At 29.7% G+C, this 18984-nt stretch overlaps 1 protein-coding gene across 1 annotated transcript in view; it reads left to right on the top strand.

Annotated features, from left to right (window-relative positions):
* Window positions 1-18984, top strand: part of LOC105843820 (protein TEX261) — a 62209-nt gene that overhangs the window by 33849 nt on the left and 9376 nt on the right. Inside the window, exons 4-5 of the mRNA XM_065794064.1 lie at window positions 1573-1652; window positions 17401-17554. Coding sequence (XP_065650136.1) covers window positions 1573-1652; window positions 17401-17554 — 234 coding nt within the window. The remainder of the gene's footprint in view (window positions 1-1572; window positions 1653-17400; window positions 17555-18984) is intronic.

Raw genomic sequence — 18984 nt, 5'->3', positions numbered from 1 at the left:
AATCAGAACAGTGATCACAAGATTTAAAAAAACTTCAACTTTACTTAATACACCAGAGCGCAAAATCATCTTCAAGTTTGGAAGGATTGCAAGATAATAGTACTGGATTGCATGTCGAAATCAAACTTTATTTTAGCATTCATGACAAATCACCAGCTTTGCAGTTTTGGAAGCAGAGTGCAAAAAAATTTCCTATTTTAGCATCTATAGCAAAGGTATAAACTATTTTTATCTTCACCTTTATTCTAAGATTTTGATCAAACTTCATGGAAATGAGTATTGAGTGGGGCCTCCTTTGGCCTTGATGGCCTCAGCTAGACAATTTGGCATTGAGTTGACAAAGTTTTAGGTCTCTTCTGTTATTATTTTATCCCATGCGCTCATTATAGCTTCTTTCAAGTTGTCTTTGTGACATAAAAAAGGAATTAAAAAAAAAACATGTTTAAAACATACAATTAAACCAGTTCTGACATCTTTAATAAAAATGCAATAAAATCTTACATTATTGAAAGATAAGATGGATTTTGATCTTCTCGTTCTACAGCTGATTTGCTAACAGTAATAACCGATAGGTTTTATGAAAGATGAGAGAAGTAATTTATTTATATGTCTACATTTAGAGATTATCTCACCTTTTTTATTATTAGGTTGTCTCTTTCGTAAAATATTAATTTAAATTTCTCATTTATGCATAGATTGAAAATTTTTGATGCATGGTTATGTATGGCCTACAACATTTGATAATTTTCCATTTGATTGAAGGAGTTATTTTTTTTTTATTTCGCATATTTCCTTAAAAACTCAGTGTCTTTATAGTAGTTAATTGCATTCAATGATTTTAAATGGTTTGCAAACCTAATTTGGAAGGGATTTTGCATATGCTGTTATACACTTTATCTTTGTATTCAAAATGATTTAAGCTTATGCTGGCTTAAGGTGCAGTTAGATAAGCTTTAATTGTTCAGTGTACAAAAGGTTTTTTTTAAATACCAGGTTTTTTATGATGCCTTTCTATCACCATATAAGCTATTTTGTGCCAGTTGATGACAGAATTGATGTTTGGCGTACAGGTTAAGCTTGTCTTTGTTTCTGTTGAATAAATTGTGTTTCTGTTGAATAAATTGTGTTTTTGTTGAATATATTGTGTTTCTGCTGATTTTTGTTTAGATTGTTGGTCCAATATTTGTTGAAACATTATTATAAATAACAAACAATTTAATAAATAAAATCCTGATTTATACTTAAAATGTTACCAGATTTAAGTGAGAAACACAGATCACTTGATATACACCTAAGTGCAAAAAAAATTTATATATATATATATAATACACACACTATAGTATTAGACTTGCATGTGGTTTTAAGATGATGCTTTTATTATAATGTAAACAAGATTTGTTTAGTGTGTAAATATTTTATCAATTTACATCTTTACTTGTCCACAATATAAATTTTCAAAATTTTTTTGTGAATTATTACATATTTTATTAAGAAAACAGTTCCATATTATTCTTGATTTGAAAAAGTAATTTTGCTTTATTTAAAGTAATTTAAAAAGAATGATTTTTCTAGCTGCTGGTCTGTATTATGTTGCTGAAGTAGTCGAGGAATACTCTGTAATGACTGCTAAAGTTATCAAATACATGATTTATGTAAGAAATATTTAATTTTTAATAATTTTTTTTTTGTATTACTTAATTTAAATTTTTAAAATAGTTTTTATATATTTAAATGCAATGATATTATTCAAAATGTAATTAAGAGTTTTCCAAAAATTATTTTTTGTTAAGTTATATGACAGTTCTCAAAATTGTCATCTAATTAAAAAATTTACTAATCATTTTTACTAAAAATTTCTCACATTAAATTTTTACTAAATTTTTTTTACACTTAATTCATAAAATTTTGCATTAAAGTTCATTAAATTCAATCATTATTATTATTATTAGTATATTTTTTTTCTAATACTTTTCTGATTCAACCTTCTTACTGCTAGTTAAAGTTTAAACTCTGCTGATTTAAAATGTTTTTAATATTAGTACATTAAGTTACATTTTTTATTTATTCTAATTCATTCCAAACAAGGCTTAAAACAACCACTATTAAGTTGGGAGTTTCTAGAAAAAAAGAAAAGAGTTATTGAGGATGAAAATCGTTGACAGAAGATTTAAAAAGTTGAAGGTTGTAGAGTCAGGAAAACATGAAAATGAGAGAGAGAGTTCCAAAGGGTTGAGGTGAAAAGAAAGAAAAGGGAAGAAAAGTAGACAAATAAAAGTTTTTAGAGCATGCAGGGACAGATACAGTAAAAAAATGAGACTTTGCTGAATGACAAGTCAAGTGAGATTGAGTTTTAATGGATTAAACTAGAGCTAATAACTCTATTGAGCAGCTACCATGATAGTATTGGTAGAAAAGAAAGAGAGATGCAACTTTATGATGATGGGAAAGAGGTTAAACTTAGCAGATAGAGCGTGTCCAACTACATTTATAATGCATTTTTGGACTTTGTCTAGAAGGGAAAGAGCATCATTAGAAGAACCAGCCCAAATATGACAACAGTATTTCATACAGAGACGAATAAGAAATTTGTAGAGGTAGAGAATGGAATCAGAAGAGAGAAAATGGCAGGCACAATAAAGAGAAACAACCTCAGTAGATGCTAATTTAGCAATCAATTGTATATATGGTTTCCGTGAAAGGTCAGTAGTAAACGATAATTCAGGCGTAAAGAAGAGGGCTCAGTGAGAGGGTAGACATTCATTAATATAGGAATGTCGTCAGTACTGCGATAGTTGTTTGCAGTAAAAAACTATCGTTTTGTTGGATTTAAAATTTTTAAGCCACTGTGAGCCCTAATCTGTTACAGAAGTGAGATCAGATTTAAGATTGGCTGCCTGTTCTAAGCAATTGAAAAGGGATGACTTATTGTCACGACTGGATTATAATCAGAGTTGAGTCATCAGCTAAAAGAGCTACTTTAGATGTAAGGTTGTTAGGAAGATCATTAATGTAGATAAGAAACAAAACAGGACAAGGATAGAACCTTGAGGTACCCCAGAAGTTACTGGAAATAAAGAAGTGTGTTGGCCTGTTAAATTGGAATGAAAGAAAGAGAATGGCCATAAGATTTGAGAGTCAAATTATAAGAAAAGTTCTTTGCAAATAGTTCTGCCTTATCCTTGGGAGAGGTAATAAGATCAGTCCCATGAATGAGAGATCAAATGTTTGACCTACCTTTGTTAACAATGCTGTTAAAGATTTTCTAGAGTTTAACTTCTGAAATTCAAGATTAAGTGAACTGAGAATAATGGAGCTTAGCATCTGACAGCACTTTTTTACATTGATTTATTGCAATAAAAAATAGCAGTTTGTTCTTAAGAGAGTTGTTCTTTTGAACAAAATGAAAAAAATGATTAAAATTAGATATAGCAGGTGCACAAGAGGGTGAAAACCATGGAGTAGAATGAGACTTGACTTGGAACCAACAAGAAGGAATAAAAGCTTCCATTCCTGCCTGAATCCAGAAGGTTACATAGGAGGCACATTTTTCATCTGAGAGGGAAAAGACATCAACCCAAAGACCATGATGAAGAAAATTACAAAAAGAATCCTAGTCAGCTTTAGGGTAGTAGTAAATAGTGCAATGATAGAGTGAGTCTGAAAAGGAAGTATGAGATGAAAGATTTAAAGAGATCATTGCATAGTCAGAACCATCTAAAGGAGAAAAAGGAGAAATTGGATCAGAGAGGATCAGAGACCAGATTTCAAGACCATAATTTAAAGAGTGAAGGTAAATGATTAGGGTTGTCAGGAAAATGAGTTACAAAATTAACTATCTAAATAAAAGATTGAGAAATGCAGATGTTAAAGGCTTTAGTGCCAGCAGGGTCACTGACATCAGAGTCAAGCCATTCAGTGTGATGAGCATTAAACAACAATATTGGCAGAGGGGTAAAGAGTGAGGGCATGGTCAATTTAATCAGAAATTACATCTAAAAGAGTGCAGTCTTGAGAAGAAGGAGAACGATAAAGAACAAATAGAAGATAGATGAGGTGACAGAGTGAAGAGGTGCTAAACAGAAGCACATAAAAGAATGGTCAAAGGATTCGAACCTGATTTCATGACAAAAAGGTGAATTGATGCATATGTATACCCCTAAGCCAAGCATGTGACTATTGTAGTCTTTGTGAATCAAAGGATAGTACCCATAAGCACTGAGATCAGAAGAAGGAATGCCAGAATTTAAATTGGTCTCACTAAGAGCAAGCAAATCTGGTGAATTTTACAAGAGGTAAGATTCAACTGATGTAAGGTTGATTTGCAGACCACAAATATTAGTAAAAGATTTTAAATCAGTTAGGTAGTGGGGATGGCTTTTTATGTTTAATATTTTGGGTTACTTTTTACATTTAAGTTTAAAGAGAACTTGACTCATTCATAGATAGAGCACGGCCTCCTAAGCATTGAGCTATGGAATTTTCTCAGTCCTGTTAATTAACCCTTAGTCATAACATAAGGCTCCTTATGTGGCCTCGACAATGCACATCAAAAGCATTAAGAGGGAATTTTAAAGTCAGAGTTTGTTTCTCCTAACTTTGGCCTAAAAAAGCACACTCTGCAAGGCAGCAGGGCTAGGGCAGGTAGTACTGGGTTACATAATACCAGTAGCAGGGTGATTGTTATAATCCGGAACCTGATCTGGAGTAATTTAAAAAAGCTACTTCCTGCAAACAGTACCTCAAAACATTGGGCATGATATTTTGGAAACGTATTTAAAAAAGTATTACATCTAACCAACCCTCGGAGTTAGGGTCAGCATTCGGCAATGCAGACCTAACTGCAGACCTAAAAGTGTTTGAGGCAGCCAAAAACTTGCCGACCTTGTTTCTATGTTTTATGGTGATCCCCTTGTGTCAAATTTTTTTGGCTGAGCTGATGCTGACCTCTAACAGTTTTTCTAATTCCGAGGGTTGCATCTAACAAAATACTAGAGATAAGGGCGAGCATGGGTTTTATAATATATTTAGTGTCTAGTTAAACATGGAACAATACATAAACTGTGAGCTCATCATTAACTAGCTAGTTAATATAGCAGCATTGAGGCAGCCACAGAAAATGATATACTGTAGTAACTATTTTAGATGCTAGTTTAAATCTGCTTTAAAATTGTTGGCTGAATTGACATTTACAACATTGTTTAGCATTTGTTAGCCAAACAGTTGTGAAAAAGGTTATATCAGGCTCTTTTTTTTTTAATTTTCTATAATATTTGATGTGGTGCTCATGGCAGTTATGTCATGGGTGTTAATCGGATTAATATACCAGTTAAATAAATCAATTTTATCCTCTGATTTAAATTTCTGAATAAGATCCCATATGTTCTATTGTATGCTTTTTTTGATTTACTTGCTTAGTTGATGTTCTATGGTTTTCTTGTTTGTGAGAAATTCTATTATTCCATCACTATCATATTATCATGTTATATGCATTATTCAAAGTGCAATATATATATATAAATATATATATATATATATAAATATATATATATATATATATATATATATATATATATATATATATATATATATATATATATTTATATATATATATATATTAAGGCGGGTCATACTTTTTTTTGTTCTATTGGTCCAAAATCTAGGGACCATAAGATTTTTTAAATTTTAGGCTCAGTAAGTACTTGCAACTTGTAGTTGAAAATGTGGAAATAATGTGAAAACGTATATCAACTTTATAAAGGCATATTCTTATTAGTGTTCACTGCGTTTAGTTTATATTACATTCGCTGGTACATGAAATGAGATTAGATAAGTCTAAGTAACCATAAATTAATCATACATTACCTTAACTCAACCAAAAGTAATCCTAGCATATTGTAAATTTACCCTCATCAAACACTGTATTACGGTAATATATGTGTTTAACATGTTCTGTTTTATATTTAGATATTTGTTTAAAAAAAGTGGTAATTGATTCTTGCTACAACAGGGTTTATTTCAATCAGTTGTTTATAATCAATCTTTTCTAATTGTTATATGATATTGTTTGGACAAGTTGGTTTCCATTGTATTGAGTATTAATAAATGGCGTCCGTCAGCACAAGACTTGGGACTAAACACTCAGTTCTGGGGCAGCCTGCAGTTATAAAAAAAAATCAACTTCCAACATCTAGTGATGTTTACAGACTGTATGACTACTACTTAAAGCACAATAAATATGATTGTATGCAAAAGAGAGTGACAGCTGTAGCACATGAAGTTGTAAGTATCTACAACACTGCGAGTATCCCAGTAATTGACACAAAGAGTGTAGTCAATCGTATAAAGAAATTGATTGATAAAGTTAAGGGTCTTGCTAAATATCCCAGTTCTAAGAAGACATCCATCAACTACCAAGACTGTTTGAAATCATTACAAACTGTATTTGATATATGTACTTGTAAATTGTGTTGACAGCGGTATACAAGAGAATTCACAATGTATTTGTCCACTGTCGCATAAAATACCTCCAACAGAATGGTCTTTCTGGTTGGACCAAAAAACTGAAAGGAAAATGTATATAGGTGCTATAGATATAAAAGCTACAGGTATGTTGCAGAAGAAAGAAATGAGAGCAGTCAAACGTTTAAAATTTGAGCGCAATCAGAAAATAAAATATGAGACAAAAATAAATTATATCTACAACAACATGAGTGATGATGCTGATGATGATGGTGGTGAGGACGTAGAACTTCAACTAAACATGGGTGATGAAGTTCTTGATTATGAAATTTCCAGTGGTGAATCTGATGATGGTGTTGCAGCACCCAGAAACATGAAACAATATCCGGAGTTGTGCAAAGCTTTGGACAGATGCAAGATTAGTAACAGAGAAGCTTGTCTTGTAGTGAATGCAGTGCTAAAAGATATGAAGCTATTGTCGGCAGAAACTGCAATAGATCCTGCAAAACTTAGACGTCAGAGAGGTCTTCGGCGGCAGAAACAAGTTTCTAAGCATGCTGCCGAGATGCAAGAACTAATTTGTATTGAATTTGATGGGAAGAAAGACTTAACTTTTGTTGAGAAGTCTGGTATACGTAGAAGCATAAAGGAAGAACATTATGTTATTGTATCATTTCCAAACAATAACTACATTGATCATGTAATGCCAGAAACAGGTAAAGCAGTTGACATTGCAAATGAGATATTATCGATAATTGCAAATACAAATTCAGCAAGTACGCTACTAGCAGTTGTTTGTGACTGTACAGTAACCAATACAGGCAAACGAAATAGTGTGATTCGAAAATTAGAGAAAGGCGTTGCAAGACCACTGCAATGGCTTGTTTGCCTGTTGCATGCTAATGAACTACCATTTCGGAAATATATTTCTGCTATTGATGGAGGATGTACAAGAGGTCCTAGTAGTTCCAGTGGTGTAATTATGAGTGCGCTAGACTTTGACCCCAAGGATTTACCAATTTCAAAGTTTAAAGCTATGTTAGGAAAAGTAGTTGAGATTAATGATGAGGTTAAGAACAGTCTAAGTACAGATCAAATATATCTTCTTAGAGCATGCTTAGCAGTGCAGCAAGGTTATACAATAGTGATGGAATTAGGTCTTTACAGAATGCAATGCCAGGAAATTTAAACCATGCTAGGTGGCTGACAAAAGCCAACAGAATTTTGAGATTGTATATTTCAAAAGAAGTCTGTTCCCCATCACTATACAAACTTGTACGCTTTATAGTAAATGTTTACGCTCCTTCATGGTTCAATATCAAGAGTCATCCTTCTTGCGCTGATGGTGCAAAGAACTTTTTTTACTTGCTGAAGCAGTGTCATGAGCTTGGAGCAGAAGATTGGAAAATATTAGAGCCTGTGTTGCAGAACAACAACTACTTTGCCCACTCCGAAAACATTCTTCTTTCTGGTGTTTAAGACAATGGTGATTCTGTGCGACATTTCTGTTGTGAAAAAATAATTAATTTGAGAAGTACTTCGTGTAGTTCTTCTGTGCGTGTTTTTGATAAGTCAAGTATCAAGCTAAACGCCAATACTGTGACTTACGTTGATATGATTAACTGGACTACAGCTAACCTCACACCACCACCGTTGCTAGCAGCTATTGAAAGTGAAAAACTTCAACACTGTCAGTTTGATTTCATTTTTGGTATACCCTGTCACTTTCAGGCAGTTGAGCGTGCTATCCAAGATATCTCTGCAGCAAGCTCAACCGATTTTGGGCATGAATCGCGACATGGAATGATTTTACAGTGTACTGCATCAAGAACAGAACTACCTAGTGTTAGCTGTAAATCAGACTTTTTGTAAATTATGTTTGATTATATTGTTTCATTGAACTAATAATATCTAGAACTTCACCATTTAAGTGAATTTTATGTTTCGACGTCGATAACACCCCCTTATCGTTGACAGGGCCGCAATTAAGGGGGTGCATCTTTTTTTTTATTTTTTTTTATAGTAAGCAAAAAATGCTTATAAAACCCCCAAAAAAATACTTTTTTGCTCTAGCCATGGATATGGCCTCTGTATCATATTAAGTGCTTGATGAATTTCTTATATTTTTAGATATAAGCCATTAAAGGGTAAATCTTTGCGGTAAAGTTGCAAGTACAAGACACCTGTTGTTTTAAATGTTTTTGGCCTTTTTACAATAAGTAGCACCTAGAGCAACTTTTTAGACCATAGCCAGGTTAGCAACTCTAAAAAAAAAAAGTATGACCCGCCCTAATATATATCAAGCCTTCTCAGGAAAAGTGTGCAGTCACACTTTTCCTGAGAAGGCTTGATATATATTAGGGCGGGTCAAAACAAAATATTGTGTACATGGGCGGGTCAAAACAAAATATTGTGTACATGGTCATAAAAGGCACACCTTTTATGACCATGTACACAATATTTTGTTTTGCCAATTTGCCCATGGCACTTTGCATTTTTTGATAATAAACAAGTTGTAAAAATGCGTTGTATTTACTAAACTAAAGGAAAAATTTAAAATAAACAAGCCATAAAGTGAACAGAGAAACAAAATCTTACTGAATAATAAAATAATTAAAAGATAAACCAGTGAAAATAAAAAAATAAATTTAGTGTATTTTTTAAACTTAAAAGCATATCAATTAATAGATTAAAGTTAATAATTTTTAAAATATATTTTCTTTTAAATTAGGTGCCCCAACAAGTCCTTACAGTCTTATCACAGATCATTGTGGAAAAGCATTTGAAAGGAAGTTCATGCCTCCTTTACCATTGTTATAAAACTTGTCCAGAGGTGGTGTTTAACCACGGATCTCTAGCTTCTGAGGCAAGCACGCTAAACATTGTGCTGCGGCTGCTTAATATTACTACGCTAGTGTAGCGCTTATGATGAATAAATTCTATATTAATGAGGCCATGACTGTTTATGTGATTTTGAAAGAAGACTTAAATCCTTTATTTAGTAGACAAAAAATTATCAAAGTTTCCAATTTTTAAATAATTAAGTTTTGAATTATCAAAGCTTGGATTAAATAACTTTGAAACTTCGATCTTTTCTAAACTCCATGAAGTGAAACACTTTTAAATTTAAATAAGGTTTTATGCTCTTACTTTTTCTGGTTTTCTTTTATTTATTTTATCATTCATTAGGATTTTTATTTTTTTAAATTAGTTTTAGATTTATTAATTTTTTAGTTTTTATTTTATTTCTCTTTTCAGTTTATGGTTTGTTTATTTTTAATTTTAGTTTAAGTTTACATTTGTTTACTCAGCACATATTTTTAATTTTAGTTTAAGTTTACATTTGTTTACTCAGCACATATTTTTAACGTGCTATTTTTCCCAACTTGCAAAGAACAATGGCCACATTGTAAAAACTAAATATTATATGCATGGGGTAATATTACCACACGCCTTTCCTGAGAAGGCTTGATATATATATATACATAGTCGAAAGAAATTTTATATATATATATCCTTATCTCGTAGTCAAAAGAGACTTTTATAGTAAAAAAAGTCTCCTTTAACAACAATTATGCAACTTCAACAAATAAGCTGCATTTTTATGTTGCCTAAAAGTCAAAACAATTAAAATAATGCAGAAGTATATTAGGTTTTATTGCTTTTAAAAAACTGCAATAATAATGACTAGAATGTTTTTAAATTAGTAGTGTTTTTGTTTTTGTTTTTTAAAAGCATATTTTTAAAACGTGTCGAGTATTGCTGCATCGGCTATCTTATAGTCTGTTGCTACAAGGGAGTGTTGCTACATTGACTATCTTATAGCCTGCTGCTATAAGGGTGTGTTGCTACATTGACTATCTTATAGCCTGCTGCTATAAGGGTGTGTTGCTACATTGACTATCTAATAGCTTGCTTCTACAAGGAAGTGCCACTACATTGACTAAGGGTTTTATTTGGGCAAGCAGTCTTTCTTTTAAGGAATAAAAAAACTTATTTAAGCTTTAAACTTTTTCTGGTCTGCTTATTAGCGCTCTCTTTAAGACTACAGTTTATTGAAGAAACTTTTTGACTACCATGTAGGACTATATATATATATATATATATATATATATATATATATATATATATATATATATATATATATATATATATATATATATATATATATATATATATATATATATATATATGTGTGTGTATATATATATGTATATATATATATACATATATATATAACCACTGGTGACAAAAATTTGGCACAATCTTTGATAAGCTAAAACTTATTGAATTTTTAGTTATCCAGTCTTAATTTTTTAGTTATTTTGTTTATAAAGTGTTACTTATCTTTTACTGAAAGTTTTGTTTACTTAGATTAATTAATAAAAAAGTTATCCAAAAATAAAGTTGACTACATTCATTGAACAAGTGTACAACTATTGTAATTTGCATCCTAACGCTAAAACGAAGAGCACCGTAGAGTATTTTGTTACCTCTAATCACCCCGAAAGAACCATTAAACGTTATACGGCAAAGTGGGAGAACAATGAGCCAAAGTCTCGTAAGCCTGGATCAGGCAGAAAACCAAAAATTATGACTGCTGGGAACATCAATCGCGGAAAAGTCTTTTGAACAACCGGTCTGGAACTTCAACAAGAAAAATTGCAAATAAATTCAAGTGATATCATTCCTACATTGTAAAAACAATAAAAAACAAAACAACAATTTGTTATTTTAAGAAAAAACAAATCCCTGATCGCACTGAGAAACAGTTAAAGCAGTTGCAAATGAAGTGTGGAAAAATTTGTCGCAAATTCAGAAACCGAGACTTAGTCATTGACAATGAGTCTTATTTTACATTTAAACATACAAATAAAAATTCGAATGTTGGATTTTACTCAGATGACGCAAAAAATGCACCAAAAAATGTAAAACATAAGCGCAAAAGCAAATTTGGAAAAAAAATTCTTGTGTGGATTACCATATCCCCTCGTGGAATCTCGAAACACTTTATTGTTCCTGCGAGACTGGCAATTAACCAAACAGTGTACAAAAATGATTGCATCATCAAACGATTGATTCCTTTTATCAACAAACATCACAGTGATGGTAATTATGTATTCTGGCCTGACTTGGCCTCTTCACATTATAGTAGAAGTGTGACCAATTACCTCAATGAGAAAAATATCCGTTATGTAACAAAATTGGTTAATCCAGCATGTGTCCCAGAATTACAACCAATTAAAGATTTCTGGTCAATCCTTAAAGGCTACGTGTATGAAAACAATTGGGAAGCTGAAAGTGAAGATCATCTGCAAAAAAAAATCTGTTCTTGTTTAAAAAAAATTGATAAAAATCTTGTACAAGACATGTGTGAACATGTATACAAAAAAGTTGATGCCGTACGTCGTAATGGCGAGAAATCATTATTGCAGTCCCGAAAGTAAAATATTGTTTAATATTCTGTACAATATTTTTTTATCATTAAACTTTTAATTGTACTATTACTGTCTGTGCTTATTTTATGCCAAATTTTTGTCACCAGGGGTTACATATATATATATATGTGTATATATATATATATATATGTATGTATATATATATGTATATATATATATATATATGTATATATATATGTATATATATATATATATGTATATATATATATATATGTATATATATGTATATATATATATTTATATATATATATGTATATATATGTATATATATATATATATATATATATATATATATATATATATATATATATATATATATATATATATATATATACACATTTGGTAGAACCAGGAAATGCACTGTGGGTTTTTTTTTTGTTTTTTTTACAAATTTTGTGTCCCCCATATATATATATATATATATACATATATATATATATATATATATATATATATATATATATATATATATATATATATATATATATATATATATATATATATATATAATATATATATATATATATATATATATATATATATAGTTAAGAACTTTATTCTCTATACCTGCCTAACTCGCCTGTAAGCTATCTACCTATGAACCAATTACTATCTAATTGCAGTGTTCTTCAGTATTACTTGTACTTCGGTATTACTTGTACCTCAGCAAGAGATAAAATATTCAAGTCTTTTAAATCAAACTTTTCATGTTCTCAAGCATAAGAAGATGTGTTCTGCAAAAGAAAGGAGGTGTGTCATTCAAATACAAGAAAATACTACATACTCCAACAATTTGTAAATATTTGATACATTTTTTAAACAATTTTTGTTTTTTATTAAGATTTATGTTACACAAAATGTTTTTAACAAATTTTTATCCAGAAGTAGAAATATGATCATATCTGCAAAAATTAACTCAGAGCTTGAAGCAAGGTTTCAGAGAAGGATTGATAGATGTAAGAGGAAAAAAAAATACAAAGACCGAGTACAGAAGTGCAACAATTTGTGGTAATGAAGAGGAAATTGGTGAAAAAGAGGCCATTGAACCATAATTTATTTTTTAACAATGAAATACATCCTAATTTCTCTGATGAGGAGCCTATTGAATTTAAAAATTTAAGAGCTAAATCACATTTAGATAATGTCAAATTTTATTTTGTTTTACACATAAAAATATTTATTTCATTTTTGCATTTAAAAAGAATGGGAACATTTTTTACTAAATAGTACATGACATTTCATATAGAATAATGCAGTTTTTGAAAAGGTAAGCTTCAGTTTAGACCGGCATGTTTCAAAGTAGAAAAGGGAGGCTTTCATTGCAGCAACAACTTCCACCAATATAAGGGTCCGGCTCTTTTTATTCTTAGTATAGTAAATTATTTTGGAGGAGATGTAAGACAACTTAAGTTAAGCAGAGAATCTGCCAGAAGAAGAACTACAGATTTTTAGTAGAGGAAAGAGGCCAAATACACAATGAATATATTTTAAGACTAATAAGATATTAGTTGTACATTTTGATGGAAAACTTATAAAGCATATTGAGAAGGACAGTAGACAGACAACAACGGCAGAAAGACTATTAGTATCTGTAACCAGCCTAGAAAAACAAAAGATGGACTTCTTCTTGGTGTCTTATCAACTGAACGTGGTAAGGGAAACGATATGGCTATAAGTATTATGAACCTCTTAGCGTATTTTGAAATTACTGACAATTTTTTAGGATTCTGTTCTGACACCACAGTAAGTAATACTGGATGAAAATCTGGTGCAATAACAATTCTGACAAGATTGGCAACAATTCTGGCAAATCATTTCTTTGGTTATTGTGTAGGAACCAAATTGCAGAGATAAATATTACTTAGGCTTTTAATTTCAAAGGAAAAGTCTGAAGCCTCTGCTAATGAGTTGCTAAAAAATTTTCAGCAGAAATGGATAACATGATTTTATCCAAAAATTTCGATAGTGTCATAGAAAAGTTCTAACAATTCCTTGATCAAGAGGTAGTCAGTTTTGCAAACTCTATTAAAAGAAATATGTAAATAATGCACTAGAACATGAAATTTTCGCCACATGTTAGCAATAATATAAAAGTTATTACTTTTCTGTAAATATGCTTTTTTTAAAGGAAATTAAATTTTGAAAAACATTTTAGGAATGATTATAGGAATCTTGTAGAATATTTGGCATACTATATGAAAATTAAATCTGATAATTCAAAGAACTTTCACATCTCTCAATCTGGCACTTATCACAATGCAATGTTTTTTTAAATTATTTATCTCCCCAAGGCCGAGAGGGCCAATACAGTTGAGGAGGCTACTTTTTGTGGCTACAACCCTCTCTCAACTCAATAACTCCAAAACACGAACCTCGACGAACAAGGCCGCTGTGCGGAGAAACAAGTTGAGCATGGTACTACCACTTGGAACTTCTTGCTTATGAGGCGAGCGTTCTACCACTACACCACTACTGCGCTTATGGCCATTATGGCAGTTTATGTCCTATGCCATATATTTTCTAATGCTTGATATGACATCCACAGTCGTTCATAGTTTCTGAGTTGTTCTCAATCCTTCTCTCAGGATTCTGAAGCTTCTATAAGATCTTTTCAGTGATACTATTACTATTGTTAAGCCATACATAAGTCGAAGTGCATGCTTTACTCATTGTGGGTTAGGGTTAGGGGTTGCTTGCAATGTTAGCAGACTTAGATGAAGGCAAATGCTCCAGGGCAATTGACATAATCCTTTATTGTAGAAAAAAAAAAATGGAACCAATATTCACCAGTTCTTGGTTCCTACTATAAACAACGATACAAATAACTGAGTAGAACTTATTGATTAGATTAATGCATCTGAACCATTATTCACTAAGCACAGCAAAATTGAATTATTTATTAAAGTATTTTTCTTAAAACAAGAAATGCGTTTTTTGTTTAAGAAATAAATATTCTACCTTGAAATTTATTTTTAAAAACAAGAAATGTATTTCTCATCTCATCCATAAGAATTTTTTACACTGTGACTTAAAATATCAAAAAATTAAACAGTAGTCTAGTGAAATATGCACCTCAAGACCTAGTGGCTGGTCTTTATCAACAAAAACTGCTTTCAGAAGGATTTCAGCTTTGATTCTATCCGTTTTTACATCATTTCGGACCTCTTTTTGTTTTGAATACAGAACTTTTTACCATTTTTATTTTGTGATCTCGGTCAAAAGATGTTAACGCCAGCACCAAACACCTCTAAGGTTTTACCATGATTTGAATTTCACCTCTGCAGCAGGCTCAATATACATCTGTCAATAGTCTTGTTGATCTTAAAAGTGTAAAATAATGCAATGTAGATAAAATAAAGTTTAAAATGACATTAAAATGACATACTTATTACATTTATTTTTGACAAGTTAAAATCAAATAGCTATTTCTATTGATTTAATTTTTATTATATTTCTACTGTTTTAAAAAAGTCTGTCACTAGAAAAAAAAGTTGGTTTACAGTTATTTTCTTTGTATTTTACATCTGATTTTAAACCATTTTGCAAACCATAGTTTTTTGAACAATTTTTTACTTTATGACACAAATTATTCTTAAATGATAAGACTAAAATATCAAAACTTATGAAATTAAGTTTTACTTCAAAAAATGCAGAATCAGAAAAGTTGCAGGTCAAAAACCGCGATTCCTTGGAGAGAGAAATTTAGTCAGCCATTCTATTAATCTCTTTGAGTATTTTATGACTCAGAATATAAATCTGCCTGATTTTAGAGAAATGCAACTTGAATTTCATGAAATTTAAGGTGTGGGAAACTGCTCCATATTTGTTAATTTTCACCTAATGGTCTGATTTTTTTTAGCAAGTTCACAGTAGTCTCTGCACTTCTCAAAAGTCTAAATGTAAATAGTTTTAAAATTAGAAACTTATTCATTTTGCTTTTGCAAAAAGATAGTTTAATGTGAAGCAGTTTTATCTTTACCTTACTCTCACTGTTTTTTAACCTTTTTTGGTATAAATAGTTTATTCCCCAGCTTAACAGTTTTATTTATGGCTATATGAAGCTCTCCGACATAATGGCAGGAGGTTAACAAGAATAATGGTTGGCCAGGAAACTTAGCAAACCTTGAACAAACTCCTTTTAAATAGCCAGGGCTTGAAGTGGGTGAACTGTATGAGATAAAAAGCATCTAACAAATTTCTAATTACTGTGTATTGGACCTCAATGCTAACATGTTTAAAAACCAAGTTTTATAATTTCATAACAAATTTGTGCATTTTTAAAATACCACCACTTAACAAAAATAATAGTAATAAAAATGTGCACAATCGGTATAGGTAAAAAACCTTCCATTACTTGTAATGACGTTATTGTATAGTTAACGATTTGTAAATTTCTATTTGCGTCAATTGTTTGAAATTTGCCCATAAAAACTCAAAAAATGTAAAAATGTTAAAATCTAAAAGACTGGCATGAGTATAAATAGTCATCTAAAATAAAAAATAAAAAAATTTCATTAAGAAAACAATACTTTGGGAATATTTTACAAAACTCCAAATTTAATTCCAAAGAGGTTTAGTAATTGGTGTCATTGTAGAGTTTTTTTTTCTTTTGAATCAATAATATTTGTTTTTGTTTTATTTGTTTTTTAAAATAAGCGGTTATTTTTAATCTAATGACTTTCCTACGCGCGTTAAAAAACATAATGTATTTAATACTTCCCAATTTATGTTATATTTGGCAAGTATTTTATATTAGCCTGTCTCTTTAAATTATAAATCAAAAACTACCACAATTGACAATAAAAAGTTTTTCATTAAATGATTTCAATTTTAAAATTTATTCAATAATGCTACACTTTTTTGCTATCTTGACTAATAATTGTTCAATTTTAAAAATAAATCAAAATAAGCAACACATGTTTTACAGAATAAATTTCATTAAACATATTCTCGCATGATTAAATAAAAATGTCGAGAATACTTGTACCCGATGAAACGTTTAGCAAATAAATGCTGTTAATTAAGCTTCATAAGGCTAACTCTTTCGCTACCAGCCGTTTTAACAAAAATCTTGACGCTGCGACCGCACATTTTTTTAAACAAAATTTGAAAGCCATAACATGGACAACTAATTAAAATTCGAATAGTAAATATCTTTTTAAAAGCATAATAAACTATATATCAATAGAAAACTAAATGCTTTTCTACTTCAATTAAAATTACTTATGTTGTTTGAACAAATAATGAACTTTAAAAGTTATAAGTGCATTATAAAAGTAATATCACTATTATAGTGTTATTACTTTTATAATGCAGTTAGTGACTAGAGTGTTATTAATTTTATAATGCAGTTAGTGACTAGAGTGTTATTAATTTTATAATGCAGTTAGTCATAATTTTAGTTTAAAATTTTGGTAATTTTATTACTCAATTTTTTTTAGATTTTTTTTTTTTTAATTTAATTTTTTTTCTTCTTTTAAAGACAACTATAGCAATCAACATTGGTTTATTGGTGTTTGAAGAATTCCCTTTATATTTAATTGGACTGGGTTTTTTTACAAGCATTGACCATATTTTTCTTTTGAAAGAGTTTCCAAACATTTCACTTTTATCTCCATCGTTTATTATTGCTGGAGGTAATTATGTTTCTAAAAATATATTGTACTGTTCTAAAAGAGAGGATTTGAAGTTGTTAAATGAAACTTCAGAGCTCTTACTAAACATGTTTTAATCAATAATAATTTTCATTTTGGCGATATTTTTTAGAGAGGTTTTATACACCTCCATGAGCCGCACCGCCACTACATTTAGAATGGTACTTTAGATATATTTTGTTGGTTATATAAGCTAGATAATAACTTTTTATGATTTTTAATTTTTCTTTTTTTAATTGTTGAGATTTATAAATTTAATAATTAAATGAAAAAATTGTAAGGATTAGTGTAAAAGATTTTGTTTTTAAAGCCCTACCTGCTGAGACAAGTTATTTTCATATCTTAAATAAACTTTAGAAATAAGTTAAATTAACTTACTAAAACAAAATATTTATTAAAATATCAACAAAAAACTTTTCAGTTTTTTAGTAACTTCCTCATTTTCTGTTCCTTACAGTTTTTAGTCTTACGACTTTTTTTATAAAATTTTTTAATAAATAAAGTTATCAGGTTTTTTAATAAATGGTGTGTATTTTCAAGCAATTTAGTTTTTTTATAAAATTATCAGGTTTTTTAATAAATGGTGTGTATTTTCAAGCAATTTAGTTTAGGCACGAGTTTGGGTTTTCCCTTTTTTAATTTATGATTATATTAAAACTTTTTTGCTGCATTTGAGTTTTAAAAAATATAAATATACATTAATATAATTATATTTTTTTAAACTCAAATGAAGCAACCCTGAAGGGTAGAAATTTTTTGTCTTCCTGCTGACAATGGATTCAGGATGGCATTGAATTTTTGAATCCATTTAAATAATACAACTATATATTTTAAACTAATAATAACAATAATAATACATATAATAATAATACAAATAATACAACTTTTAATATTTTAAAATACAAAATAAAACATTTTTAAAGCTTTATTAATATTTTTACTTTTATAAAGTTTTACTTTATTTAAAAATTGTATTGTGGTAATGTCTCCTTAATTTTGATTTATAGTAATTGTTTACTGTTTTATAAAGTTATATCACCTTTTGTTTATTAAATAGGGTTAAAAATTTGCTGATTTTTGTAAATATTATTTTTTTTTCCCCTGGCTCGCTTTGTGAAGTGGTCTTGCTGGGCTCGCTGCTCTTCCAAAGTGCAACACAAGAGTTCAAATCTTGTTTGTAACATCAATATAACTTTAAAAATGTTTTATTTATAAAAATAAGTGTGCAGGTCATTTTTTTTTAAAACCTTTTCCAATTTTCTAACATTCAGAACATTTTTAAAGTTCTATTGCTATTATATACATAACATATATAAAGATAATATGAATTTTAACAAACAAAAAGGAAAGAATTTTAAAAAAACTTGAAATTTCTATAAACATCAAAACAACAGAAGTTTTTTGCATGTTTA

Source organism: Hydra vulgaris, chromosome 03 (genome assembly GCF_038396675.1).
Source record: "Hydra vulgaris chromosome 03, alternate assembly HydraT2T_AEP".
Taxonomy (NCBI): Eukaryota; Metazoa; Cnidaria; class Hydrozoa; order Anthoathecata; family Hydridae; genus Hydra; species Hydra vulgaris.
This window is presented reverse-complemented; position numbering and strand designations above follow the sequence as displayed.